General features: G+C 39.0%; 1 protein-coding gene across 13 annotated transcripts in view; it reads left to right on the top strand.

Annotated features, from left to right (window-relative positions):
* fryl (furry homolog, like) overlaps positions 1-14,730 on the top strand; it is a 202,741-nt gene that overhangs the window by 167,841 nt on the left and 20,170 nt on the right. For 7 of the 13 annotated variants that reach the window (XM_059026514.1, XM_059026502.1, XM_059026497.1 and 4 more), the window contains 5 exons: positions 2,312-2,473; positions 2,759-2,833; positions 3,021-3,197; positions 5,104-5,304; positions 8,294-8,488. In XM_059026514.1, coding sequence (XP_058882497.1) covers positions 2,312-2,473; positions 2,759-2,833; positions 3,021-3,197; positions 5,104-5,304; positions 8,294-8,488 — 810 coding nt within the window. The remainder of the gene's footprint in view (positions 1-2,311; positions 2,474-2,758; positions 2,834-3,020; positions 3,198-5,103; positions 5,305-8,293; positions 8,489-14,730) is intronic. The other 6 variants (XM_059026520.1, XM_059026495.1, XM_059026481.1 and 3 more) reach the window with 2 other exon arrangements.

Here is a 14,730-nt window from a genome sequence, read left to right as displayed (position 1 = left end):
TTTCTTTAACCTAGCGTAGTACCAGATATAATGTGTTTTTGTTGTTGTTTTTTTGTTTTTTATAAATAAAAATACATATTTACTGTAACATACTCCTTTCACAACGGGACATTTGAGACCTATTAGTAATAAATGGAAGTGTACAGCAGGTATGATTTCTGGAATTGTTTTGTCAGCTGCAGTGACTTTAAGATAAATTGACAAGGGATAGTACTTATGTAGTGATCTAGTCTACTTCTTTTCTTTATGTAAGGGTTTTATTGTAATAGCTTTGGTATAGTAAACAGGGGTGTGCAATTCATATCGCTCAACGCCCGGGACAGCAAGATTTGTGTGAGGGACAACAAGTTTTGCCGTTATACTTTGCCAATTGGACAAATAGTTTTTATTTATTTATTTTTCCCATGTTCATTCTGTGCTAGAAAGACACTCCAGGTATATTTTTTAGAGAGCTACACAAGTTTCTGAAAACTGAATTGCAGAAGTCTAGCACCTACACATTAAACATTTTTAAAAGTGTTTACTCCCACCCCTATCACTTCTGATTGGCTAGCTGTGGAAAAAGCTGATCTTCTATTACGTTTCTTTGTAAATTAGCAAATAAGTGATACTGCATGCTGAATACATGAACCTGACAGTTTAAGCAGCAATCTAGTGAAGTTACTGTACAAGAAAAAAAAAAACAAAAAAAAACTCCATAGTCGCTAAGGTATTAGCAGATTATAAAAAGTCGTTGTGTAATTTCTAAAATTATTTCTACTTTGTGGTCAAGTGTGTACTTGTTGGGATGTTTTAAAAAAAAAAAACATGAAGTTTACTGTTTAGAAGCATTTCAAGACGAGCTTTCACTGGCAAAAAATGTAAAAAAATACATATATTTTGGTTTTCAGTGTTGCTAACCTAGTTTGCCATTTACCATATTTACATATTTTCTTGATTTAAACACTATATAAATTTACTAGATTTGAACAGAAGCAATATTATTTGTGAAACTATTAAAAGTGAAGATTGACAAATATGTTTATAATGATATAAATGAAATGCTTATGTATGAGATTATCTGTACAGTATTTTATTATTATTTTACAATAAAATACAGACTAAATCTCATGGCAATGTGTTTATGTATTAATTAATATATTTATGTATTTATTGTTCAGTGAGAGTAGTGCAGGGAAAGAATGCTGTCCTGCTAACAAAAAAATAACATCTGGGTATGAAACCAGGATCCCCCTGCTGCAGCAGTGTTCCAGTTAGCAATCATGGGACAAGATGTTAGATGAGGAACAATAGCTGCAAAATGTTGTACACTGTTTACAAAAAAAGTATATAACAGAAATAAACAAAAGAAAAAAAAAACATATTTTGTCTTTGCTTTGATGGAGCCTACTGTGAAAATTGCGTGCATTTTAGTTGAAAAACAGTAAAAAAATGTAGAGAAACTTGACAGGTAATATTCACAAGTCCGTTAAAAATCAGGTTCAGCAGTTACAAAACTGAAAATGTCAAGAAAAATCTGAATTCCACAAAGCAGTAGTAATGGCAATGATTTCGTATCTGTGATACAACAAACTAAACAAACACCTGTGCATCAGGAGTTGAATTCAGCTTATAAAGAGAGTGAAAAAAAACAGGCAGAAGCTGTTTTTATATTTGAATAAGTAGATTTTTAACAAGGACACGTACATTTTTCTAGCATTTTGTCTCTTGGACAAGAAGTTTTTTTCAACAGTTGCACACCCATGAGTGTATATGTTACTGTAAAAGTTAGAATATTGGCAAATCTCAAGATTTACAGGTAAATGTCGACATTTACCAAGTGGTAAATGTCAGAAATAAACATGATAACACTTCAGACATTTACCGGTAAATCTGAAGAATAACCAAGTGCCTTTGACTGAATGTCTTTCTGATCGTCTTCACGCATGTATGCTCAATTGAGCATTACTGTAAGCTCATTAATTATTATTTTGTTAATCAAAAATGTATATGCAGAAATAAATATATTCTTCCACATTGATGATCATTTTGTTAATTGACAATGTATATGCAGGAATAAAATACAATCTTAGGTGATATACCTGCCTTTACTATTAAGCATCGGTAAATCATAACCGGTAAATGTCCGAAAAGCAATATATTTCTTCATAATTCCGAACATTTACCACCTTTACTTGGTAAATGTTGACAGTTACCGGTAAAACGTAAGATTTACCAGATTCACCAGATTCACACTTTTACTGTAACATGTTTTTCAATGTAAATCGTTATCTGTGCTGTAATTAAACATCAATGTGTCCCCTTTCCCCAGACGCCAATCATAGGGCATAAATATGGAGATCAGCACACTGCTGCAGGCCGAAATGGAAAGCCTAAAGTCATAGCTGTTACAAGAAGCACCTCCTCAACTTCATCAGGATCCAATTCAAATGGTCTGGTGCCAGTCAGCTGGAAAAGGCCACAGTTATCTCAGGTAGTACAACGCAACAAGGTTTTCTGTACTGGTTAGATTGTAGACAAGAAGTCACATGCAATCTCTATGGTTGTGTGACAACCATAGTGTATTTCCTAGAATCTTGACCTCCCAGATCAAAACTATATATATTCTGAAGGCATCGTGTCATCCTCTGGAACTTTTGTTTCGAAACACAGCTTGTTTACAGCACTGCTTTTTCCATCCAGTTTTACACCAATGGGCTTGAGCAGTTCTTGCTGTCATCAATGATGTTACTGTCAACTAATCATCACTGTATTTCAGAGGAGAACCAGGGAGAAGCTGATGAATGTGCTTTCACTGTGTGGCCCTGAATCCGGTCTTCCAAAAAACCCATCGGTAAGTTACTTACATTTCATAATTTTGAATACAAGGTGCAGCATGAGTACTATATATATATATATATATATATATATATATATATATATATATATATATATATATATATATATACACACACACATCTTTAAGAATTATAACAATTGGATCCAATTAACTGGTCGAATGTTTTCTATCTGGTTTTCAGGTGGTATTTTCATCTAATGAGGACCTAGATGCAGGAGACCAGCAGACAAGCCTCATCTCCACCACAGAGGAGGCAATCCAAGAGGAGGGTACAGCAGTGGAAGACACCAGCAGTGAACAGCAGTTTGGAGTCTTCAAGGACTTTGACTTTCTAGATGTGGAGTTGGAAGATGCAGAGGTGAGATGTTTGGTCCCACTGGTGAGTGACAGCTTCAGAGTTCTGGAGACATTTACACTGGGACACGGTTCTGTCCATTTAGGTTCTGCCCTGATAAACATATACTAACACATCTCTTTAAATAAGTGCAAGCAAAACGTTCTTCTTAGTCAGCTAAAGATCCTTCAAATAAAATAATCTCTCATTAATTCAGGCAACAGGTCGTTACTTTTTTTGGTTATTATTGTTAATATATATATTTTGGTAAACAAACATTGAACACCTGTGAATTAGAAATTTAGCAACATTCACTTACTCTATTTATGAGGGTATGTTTTGATGAAAAGAAAAAAACATGAATTTAGTGAAGTGTGTAAATGATCCTATATTTGTAATCTCAAATTTAATTTTTTGTTCTCTTATTTCAACTCAAATGATTCATTAATGTTACAGCGATGAACCCTAGTGTATATAAGTGATTTGAGATTTAAAGAAATACTGTAGTTATTATTATTATTATTATTATTTATTTCTTAGTAGACGTCCTTATCCAGGGCAACTTACAATTGTTACAAGGTATCACATTATTTTTACATACAATTACATTATTTTTTATACATTATTTTTTTACATACAATTGCCCATTTATACAGTTGGGTTTTTACTGGAGCAATCTAGGTAAAGTACCTTGCTCAAGGGTACAGCATAAGAACATAAGAAAGTTTACAAACAAGAGGAGGCCATTCAGCCCATCTTGCTCGTTTGGTTGTTAGTAGCTTATTGATCCCAGAATCTCATCAAGCAGCTTCTTGAAGAATTCCAGGGTGTCAGCTTCAACAACATTACTTCAGCAGCAGTGTCCCCCACCTGGGATTGAACCCACAACCCTCCGGTCAAGAGTCCAGAGCCCTAACCACTACTCCACACTGCTGCCCTAGTTAGAACAAGAGTCTAAAGTGCCATGTGTTGCATAATTAATAATACTAGATTACCTAAATTAAACAAAATGACACATAAGAACATTTCTGATATGACCTTAAGTAAAATGAACGACTATTTATTTTAAAGGGAGGATTATCCCCTTGGTAGTTAATGTAGGGAGACACTTCCTTGGACAATAGGTTAATTCTCATAAAAGAGTTTCTACTGTTTCTTGCAGAGTGTGTATGTGTGTGTGTGCAGCGACCAAAGTTTAAATGGGAGTCTTCGTGTCTGTTCCTTGTACGACTGTCAGTGTTTTTTTCTATTCTTTCTAATTCACTTGTCTCTTTCCTTTTTTGCTAACCAGGAGCTGCAGGTAAGTTGCAGCCTGGTGCAGTGCATTGTTTAGCTAATGTTAAGCTTGTGTAAGTCTTGTGTCTGCAGATGTACAATTCCATTTTGTAAGTGTGTAAGATGGAAAAGACAAGTTTATTTTCTTTAAAAAAATAAAAATAAAATACAAGTTGATTTAATGTTCTTTTGTAGGGGTTATAAATATTAACTGTGCTGAATGTGTTATTGTTTGCTTTCATCTAGTTGTTGCCACTGTTGTTGCTGCCTTTGTATATATTTTGTATGTGTGTTTTGTTAATATTGTAGCCATACCCAGCGTGATGGCTGAGTATTTGACATGCTGCTTAATCAGGATTAGGATAAGGCTTGTTGACAACATTACTTCCTAAGGTTTTTTTTTTTAATGGCAGTGACGTTCAATGACCAGTCTGCACAATTAAAAGCACAACAACAAACATGCTAAGTGATGAGTTCTATTAGAAATTAGTCTTTTGGTGTTATGTTTACTCTGTATACTGCAAAATAACAGATATCACGTTCAGGACTTCAACCTTATTTTAAAATTAGACATTGACAACTGTGTAGTCACTTAGTACTTTTGTGTAGTACTCCTAAATCAATATGCTAACCATTGTGATTTGCGTGACCACAGGGGGAGAGCATGGATAACTTCAACTGGGGGGTGCGCAGGCGCTCGTTGGACAGCATTGACAAAGGGGACACCCCATCCCTACAGGAGTGCCAGTACTCGGGCAGCACACCCAGCCTGAACCTCACCAATCAGGAGGACACTGACGAATCATCGGAGGAGGAGGTACTGACCGCTAGCCAGATACTTTCCCGTTCACAGATAGTAAGTCACTGTTTTCTTGTTTGGGCTCGCATGCCCTCCTGCATGTTGTGTGTTTTGGTCTTGAGTGGATGCCACTAGCTGCTTGCTTCTGCATTTACTAGACTTTGAAAATCAAGATTGTTGTGTAATTAATTATAATGGTTTGGGGTAAGTTTCTCTTTACTTTTTTTTGTTTAAGTGAAAAATGTTCCAGGATCCTAAAAAGCATGTTCAGATGTTACAATCAACACACCTAGTTCAATTAAACTACATACAATATCTCAGTGTGGAAAAACTCTTTCTGCAATACTTCTAAATGCAAATACTAACAGCATGATCCTGTACCATTTTTTCTCTCTGGTCATTTGAGTCTTGTTGCGTGGTGGTGCATTTTTGCTAAGTTTTTATAAGAACATTTTGAACGTAATAACCGAAAGTAAACAAAAACTTGCTTGTTCATGCATTTCTGCGACAGAGGGAATGTTTTTAACAATTAACATGTTTATTGTTTGTGTGTGTGCACAAGAGCAGCCAGGTGCTGGAGTAAAATGACTAATATTCACTTCTCTACAGATCATTTGATCATTTGTAATTCCTCCATTACAAAAAAAATCATAATAAACTTTGAGAACTGCACTTTTTCTTGTCAGATAACATTTAGATAATGTTTTCTGCAAGTAAATACAATTCTGGCTGTATAAAATGTTGAAATGGTATGTACCATTGGTTGTCCTACTGTATAACACAGGGCTCCAACAGGTTGGACACAGCCTTTAAGATTGCCAGAAATAATTGTTTACACCAAACACCATGGAAATATATTTTCAGAGAGGTTTTTTTTACAGTGGAAAACTTCCCCAATTCTGTGGTAATTGCGGTGCGTCATACTGTCGTGTGCCGCGGGTTTCTCGTCAGTTGCCGTGGACAAGCTTCATGTGTCAATGACATTTGTGATAAAAAGCCCCCCATAAACCGTTTTGTTGGCATATTTTTCATTGGAACTCAAAACCCACTGGCTGTACACCATATGGTGTCATTTCAAATCATATGGCACTGTATCACCTTTTAAACAGAAACTGAAGCTCACTCTTTGATCGGGGAAAGAAAAAAAAAAAACTAACATGTAGGCATTTTTTGCTCAAATTCCCATTCGCCAGTATTGAAAACTACTATTGTGACTTGTATTAATGATTCTGCAGCTTATAAATCCCTGATCCCGTATTCTAACTTCCATGCGGCCATGTAAGATTACTGTTTAAAACCCTAAAATATTCAAAATAACGATTTGAAACTATAGTATAACATAGCTTAATGTTAAAAATATATATTTGATTATACATGGATGCGTAGACAGCAATTTAATCCGCTGAACCATCCAGCTTGATAGAAACCTTTCAGTAGTATTAAACTTAACCAAAACATTTGCATCTATTGATTACTTGCAAAAATGGTATAAAGTAGCATTTAACGTTATCATGTTGTACCAATTGCTAACCCAATGAAAATGCAGTACCAATTCAAAAATAATTGATACAAACAGATGTTATTTGACATATTATGCATTAAATAATGGAATATTTATTATTATTATTATTATTATTATTATTATTATTATTATTATTATTATTATTATTATTTGTTACTTTTAAAAAGCTGCTGCAGCTATGTGATATATATATATGAAGTGTAGAAATGAGTACATCCACGGTATTTAGCCCATATTAAATGCTATTTAAACTGAAATGCTGTTCAGGGATTTTGTTTTTAAACGTGTATCCCGTCCCATTCCTAGAACATGTTTTTTTTAATAAAAAAAAAAAAAAGGAAAGCTGAATTACATTTCAATTAAAATGGCATTTAACGGTATACAGCGCATTCAATTCTTAAAAGCTCTCTGGCGCACAAAGTATTTGTTTTAAATTTTACGCTGCGCTGCACGTTAACCATGGTATACTGTGACATGCCTCGATGTACTGCAGATTTATTATTATTATTATTATTATTATTTATTTCTTAGCAGACGCCCTTATCCAGGGCGACTTACAATCGTAAGCAAAAACATTTCAAGCGTTACAATACAAGTAATACAATAAGAGCAAGAAATACAATAACTTTTGTTCAAGTAAAGTACAAGTTTGACAAACCACAATTCAATAATACAGCAGGTAATAGTGATAGTTACATCAGGATATGATTAAATAATGATAGTTACATCAGGATGTGATTAAATACAAAGTACTACAGGTTAAAAACTTGGCAGATTACAGTATTCTGAAGTACAGGATTAAATGCAGTAAAATAGGGGGCTGATAAGAGCAAAATAAAGCACATTTACATGAAGGGTGATAGTGTCCCAGGATACAAACAGAGGAGTTCTACAGGTGCTCTTTGAAGAGGTGAGTCTTAAGGAGGCGCCGGAATGTGGTCAGGGACTGGGCAGTCCTGACCCATTTACCATGCTACCTGGGAAGTTTTCCACTGAACCTCTTGTGTATTAGAAAAAACTGTTTTCTGTGTTTGTGTCAGTGACCTAATTTGTATTAAATTATAAAAACTAAGAAAATAATATTTTCAAAAACTATAGAACATAAAGTTCCAAAAGCTCACGAATTCCAAAAACTAACCACTTGAAGCCACAGGATAATGATTCTGTCTTGATGGGCTGTACATTACTAGACCCATGAAGGATGCACGGTAGAATACTGCTGAGCCCTTTCACTTTGTGGAATGCAAACACTAAGGGAGAGAGAATGTTCCACCTCTGACCCTTGAAAACTATTCCAGCAAAAAGACTCTCCTTAAAAGGTAAAAGCTGCAGAACAGCAAATTCCTAGTGGGCTGATTTGAAGTATTGTAGGGACTTCAGGATATGTCTGTGGGCTGAATAATATGAAACCAACATGGGTTGTTACCTGGAGGCAGCAAAAGTCATACAATGTTTGAAGACGGTTAAGGGATATGAATTGTCTTTTTGTCTATTATAGAAATTTGTGTTGATTTATGTTTGTAGCTCAACAGCGACTCTGCAACAGACGATGCAGCCTCCAATCATGTGGATTCCCTTCTCCAGTCCCAGGAGTCCTCCAGCAGTGCAGTAACTGAGGAGGCAGCAGAACCCCGGGCTGAGAGTCCCAATCTTGAGCTTGCTGTTCCAGATAGCACAAACAGCCAGCTGCCTGAGGTGGGATCAGTCGGGAAGAGCAATGTGAGCTGGTGCATGGCCAACCTGGGCTCCTTTTAATTTCATTCTTATTTTTTTCTTCTCTGTTTGAATTTATTTATTTATTTATTTATTTATGTATGTATGTATGTATGTATGTATGTATGTATGTATGTATGTATGTATGTATGTATTTATTTGTTTGTTTGTTTGTTTGTTTTTTCATCTGCTTGGTTTATCTGGAAAGAAAGCATGCTAATTTACTTTACTGCTAGTTGTAACCCTAACCCTAACCTGAGATGGCCCTGGGCAAAATTTAATGTCTATCAAAATGTTGAAGCAGCGCGCTCATAGATTAAACAATATACACATGTTCCTTAAATTGGTAGTACTTGAAGAGCGTTTCAGTCTGAGTGGTAGTGGTAGGCTGTTCTCTGTTTTCCTGGGTGTGGGACTCTCACTTGTCTTTGCTTTGCGTGCACGCTGGGTGATTGGGAAGAGCTCAGGGGAGCACACCTCAGGCCAGCTGTGCTAGTAAGATTTAGATTCAGGCCTTCAAAAAAATAAATAAATGCTAAACTGCAATTTGTATTAATATTTTACAAAATGGCCTGTGGATTTTACCAACACCTGGCTTCTTGGCCGACTAGTCTGTAAGTATATTTCTAACCACTTTTGAATTTCATATGGTATAAGACCTGATTGGGATTAGGAAGTGTGCATCTCTTTTAACAAACTAATATTTTCAGGACATGAGTGATACTAACATAACAACTTTAACAGGCACTTAAGTTTTCACTTTTGCAGAAATGTGTTTTATATTGTTAACTGACACTTTCTCACTGTGGCTTCTGACATGATGTTACTAAAATAAGTATTAATAGCATTAATGATATGCATATATATAATATAATAGGTGTGGTATCACATGAAGTTAAAAAGAAAGAGGCCATCTGAAATGGTTCTTCATTTTAGGTGTGTATTTAAAAGAATTTGAGACATCGCAAACAGTACTTCATTCAGTGTAAGACTTACAAAAACTTTTGTTTCTGTAATTGACACGTATTTCCTTTTGAGCATCAAAAAAGGTTAGTGTGTGTATAGAAAGTCATTCCAAACATCTGTTAAACCTAGAGTTCCCTTTCAGTTACGAAATATAACCATTACCGAAGGGGATGTACTCTATGCCTGCATCGGGTTGAGTACCCATGGGTGACCCGCAAAAGCGAGTCAGGTTGAGGTCTCAATTTTAACTTTTTCGCAGTTTGCTGTTCGCGTGTGGTTCAAAAAATATGATTTTCGGGTAAGGCTCAGGTCTGAATTTGAATCACAAAAAATGTTTTCTGTCCTTTCAGCGTACTCGTCTGTAACCCTTTCCCAAATAACGTATTAGAAGGTAAATGTACCGTTATTTCCTGCACTAAAGCAGGAGGCGATTAGGGAGGAGTCAGGTGACTAAACAGTGTTCTCGGTTTGTATTGCCACTTGTTTGATACGTCGCAAGAACCTTTTATCACGTCTGCTTGGTGTTATTAAAAATGTATGTGGACGAGGTGAAACAAAAGATAGCGCAGGGTTTATATTATGTAGTGGGTAATAGTTTGAGAGATAAATCAGAAGTGTGGAATTATTATTTTGGAATCGTAGCGAATGAAAATAATTAACACGTGACTGGATTTGTTACTTGTAAAACCTGTCATTATGTTTTTCTGTACGACAGCCACAAAACTGGTACATCTCTGCGAAAGCACAGGTGTAGCTCCCTTTCAGCTGGTGGCACGAAAGGAATAGACAGGTATTTTATAGTAAAGTAAGTAGAGATAGTTAATATGTTAATATATATGCAGACCACTAGAGAAAGCCATTCAAGCCCCTACATTCAGCAGATCTGAAATTCCTTTCTTTTAAAGACTGCTTTCCTGTTTGCTGTCACCTCCGCCAAACGGGTAGGTAAAATGCAGGCATTTTCAACCGTGAAAGGCATTTTCAACCGTGAAAGCTGTCTGTTTTTTGCTGAAGGACAGAACTAAAGTTTCGTTCCACACTAATCCTGCTTTTCTCCCTAAAAGCGTTTCTGCTTTCCATATCAACCAGTCAGTGTAATTGGAGGCCTTCCATCCACCTCCTTTCCAGTCTGACAAGGAGAGAAAGCTCCATATGCTCTGTCCAGTTAGGGCAATGGCATATTATATTGACCGCACCCACGGTTGGTGGTAGTCGAGCAATTGTTTGTGTGCTTCGGGTCTAAGTTTCATGGACAAGCCCTGTCTAAACAGCAGCTGTCAAGGTGGATTGTAGACACTGTCAGGATTGCGTATGATCTAGCCACGAAAGTCGTAGATCAGCAGAACCCTGGTTCCCTTTCAGGCATGAAATGTAACCATTATCGAATGGGTATTTACCTCCTAAAGACCCGAAACCTGAATAAGGTATATCAAAGCTGCTTGCAGAGCCTGTGACGCAGTCATGGCACGCCCCGAGGGTACAAGAGGACTGTGCTCACAGACCTCTGCACCATTTTTCCTTTCAAGACTGACCTGACAGGACAGCCTATTCAGATAAGTACTTGTTACTTTTTCTGCTGTAGATTTTCACATGTATTGTGTTTTTACACAGAATATATGTGATAATTAAAATAATCGCTTTATTAGTTTTGCGTATATTGTGCACTACTGCCTGTTGTTTGTTATGTCCCACCTTGTGCCTTGTGCCCCGCGTGAAGCCAGCGGCTTGAGTCGCCCCTTCCCAGGGAACCAGCATCATAAGTTGACTGACTGAATTGTTTTGTATGAGAAATATTTATTTTCTCATTGTATTTTTCTGTTTTCAGAAACTAAGCGCAGGCTTGTCTATAAAGCATGCTGTGGCACATGTGTAGTGAGAGCAGCTGCTGGGCTCAGCAGTGCTGCGCAAGACCAAGAGGCTACTTCGGTTGTGGTTTCTTTTACCACAGCATCTTGATGCTGTTTTGGTGACCGCTTTTGCATCATCATTATGAGAGCTGTTAGTTCATTCTAACTAGTGGCCTGTAGCTTGCATGGGTGGGCATCCCTGTACACCTGCTCCGTTCTAGACCTGGTACCGTACCGACCCGGTATCGTTCCGGTTCCGACCCAGTACATGCCGTCCCGGTTCCAACCCACTACCGACCGGTGCTTACATCCCCGGTAACTCGGTCTCCCTAGGAGTTCACTTCCTGGGGGCAATTTTTGAAAGGAGCTCTGCGTCTTCGGCCGCCAATGAAGGATATTGTTCCTTATCGGAGGCTTAACGTGGTGCTTGATGCACTCATGAAACCTTCATTTGAGCCCTTGCATTCAGCTGAGCTTTCTTGCTCTTCTAGCTTTCAATCACCTCCGCAAAGCGGGTGAGTGAGATGCAGGCATTCTCAATTGTGAAAGCCTGCTTAATTTTTGCAGAAGCGAGGACAAAGGTTACACTCCGTACCAATCTTGCTTTTTTGCGGAAGACTATCTCTGCATTTTATGTTCCACCTCCTTTCCAGTCTGACAGAGAGCAGCAGCTCTATACACTGTGTCCAGTGCGGGCCCTAGCGTATTATGTTGACAGGACGAAAAGTTGGAGGCAGTCCGAACAATTTTTTGTCTGCTAAGGGGCGAAGTCCCATGGCCAAGCCCTGTCTTAGCAGAGGCTGTCCAAATGGATAGCAGACACAGTCAGGACTGCCTATGAGCGAGCCAACTTGCCCCCTCCAGAAAAACTCACTGTCCATTCAACCAGCGACATGGCAACTTTATTCCAGTGTGCATCTGTCAAGGACATTTGCAACGCAGCGATGTAATACCCATTCAGTAATGGTTACATTTCTATTTTAGGGAACCAGGGTTAACGGCAGCCAATCACACTGCCTTTAACACATTTTTTCATTAACTTCCCCTTTAAGTCCTGGCGTAGTTAACTACACACCTTAATTGGACTTCTGGTGTTTTAATGCTATGGTTACTCAGTTTAAACCTTGCAGCATCAACACTATAGGAGGGCCCCTCCCTCACTGGACTTTTGACCCTATGCCATGGAACCTCAATCGGTCTTTGGGCCAGAATGCTTAAGGCAGTTTTAATCTTCCTTTTTAGCACTTCTGTCGGTGCTGTAAGTCCTTCACTTGTGACGGCTTGGGTATTGCATCCCATTCGAAAATGGTTAAATTTCGTAATTGAAATGGAATGTTAGGTTATTATCATAACCCTGGTTCCCTGAAATAGAAATGTAACCATTACCCTTCAAGGTCGCTGCTTTTACTCCAATGCAGCAGGCCAGAAGAGAAAATAGCGCTGATCACTATGCGAAAGCCGTTGATATCCACTGGGAGTGGAGTCAATGCCTGACACAGACAGGGCATGTTAAAGGAACAGATTTGATATAAGTGCTAAGGTAATTTGGGCTGCACAGAGTACATCCCATTCGGTAATGGTTACATTTCTTTTTCAGGGAATCAGGGTTGTGATAATAACCAAACGTACTGCATATGTACCACTAGAAATTAGCCATTCTTAGCCATTTCAGAATGTGAGTCCAGGGATAAGGCATAAATTAAGTATTGATATATAGTAATGGAATGACATCCATAAAGGGTTCAGATAGCAACCATCAATACTGTTAGTCATCCTTATTCGTCAGCATGTGACCTTAAAAGGTTTGAATAATAATGACATACATTATGAGCATTTTGGAAGCAAGCCTATATTTCTCTTCTTTATAGTACATGTGTTGATTTATAAGTAGTCTTCTAGTTATCTCTGATGGTATCTCAGAAACCATATTCTAAAATTCTATAAAAACATTGTTTGGTGGCAGTCATGTGACAAATATGCTGTTCCCTTTCAAGTACGAAATGCATCCATTCCACAATGGGTTAACCTATTACGCCCGATTCAACTGAACACTCTACCAAAGCCCGTGATGTCAGCATGCCTGTCTCCACCCCCACAGGAGACAAAACTGCGTGCAGAACGGCGCAGTTTTCAGCTATACACAGAGAGTGACCCAGCATTCGAGAGAGTGAAAATTTGCTGTCTTCAACCAGAAGCAGTCAGATAAGCCTGTCTTATTTTATTTCTGCTTGTTTTTTCCCCTTGGGATAAACCGCTGTCCTCCTGCACTCCGCATATCGGTGACACAGCATTAGTAATATTATTTATTCTCTCTTTTCAACCTTAATGTCGGCTGGAGTTTTATTAGTCTTGTTTTGGGTCTTCTCCGCGTGGGTGAATCATCCCCTCTTGCAACCACATCTCCACCTGTCGGTGTCCCGACACTGTATGGAGGCCCTCTTGTGGTGGAAACAGCCAGCTCACCTGTTTCTAGGTGTGGCATTGAGCAGTATCACCAAGTGAGAGGTGATCACCACAGACGCCTCCGGCTCAGGCTGGGACGCCATGTGGAACGGATGAGGAGCACAAGGTGTGCGGCAGCCGCCTTGGGTGGGGCTACACATAAACGTCCTGGAGCTGCTGGCAGTTTTTCTGGCCGTGCAGAGTTTCTTCCAGGAGGTGCAGGGGAGATACGTGTTGATATCGACGGACAACACAACCGTGGTGGCTTACATCAATCACCAAGGTGGCCTGCGCTCGCCCCATCTCCATCGGGTAGCCCACAAAATCTTATTGTGGGCTCACGAGCACCTGCTCTCCCTAAGAGCGATACATCTGCCAGGAGCAGAAAACCATGCCGCAGACCTCCTATCAAGGGGAGTCCCGTGTGGCTTAGAGTGGAGGCTTCACCCCAAGGTGATGAGCCTGATTTGGGACAGGTTCAGGAGAGCAGAAGTCGACCTCTTTGCCTCCCTAGAATCCGCTCATTGTCCTCTCTGGTTCACCATTCTGAGGAACGGGGGTCCACTGGGAGTCGACTCCATTGCACACGAGTGGCCGAGGAATCTCCTTTATGCCTTTCCACTGGTAGCATTGTTTCCGATGTACCTGGAAAAAAACAGGCAGGAATGAGCCTGGGTGCTTTTAGTGGCCCTGTACTGGTCCAGGAGAACATGGTTCTCCACGCTAGTGCAGCTTTTGCGCCACCAGCCTTGGCAATTGTCCACGAGCTTCGACCTGCTCAGCCAAGCGCAGGGACGCTGTGGCACCCCAACCCATCGAGCCTACAGCTCTGGGTCTGGCCCCTGAACAGCTTCGGTTCAGCCAGTTAGGCTTGTCGGAGAGAGTCATATCGACTCTCCAGAATACGGGAGTATGGATACAAGTGGGGCGTGTTCCAAACTTGGTGTTTGGCACGTCAGGTTCATCCCACGACTTGCCCCATGCCAGTCATTC

This window comes from Acipenser ruthenus, chromosome 1 (genome assembly GCF_902713425.1).
Source record: "Acipenser ruthenus chromosome 1, fAciRut3.2 maternal haplotype, whole genome shotgun sequence".
Classification (NCBI taxonomy): Eukaryota; Metazoa; Chordata; class Actinopteri; order Acipenseriformes; family Acipenseridae; genus Acipenser; species Acipenser ruthenus.
This window is presented reverse-complemented; position numbering and strand designations above follow the sequence as displayed.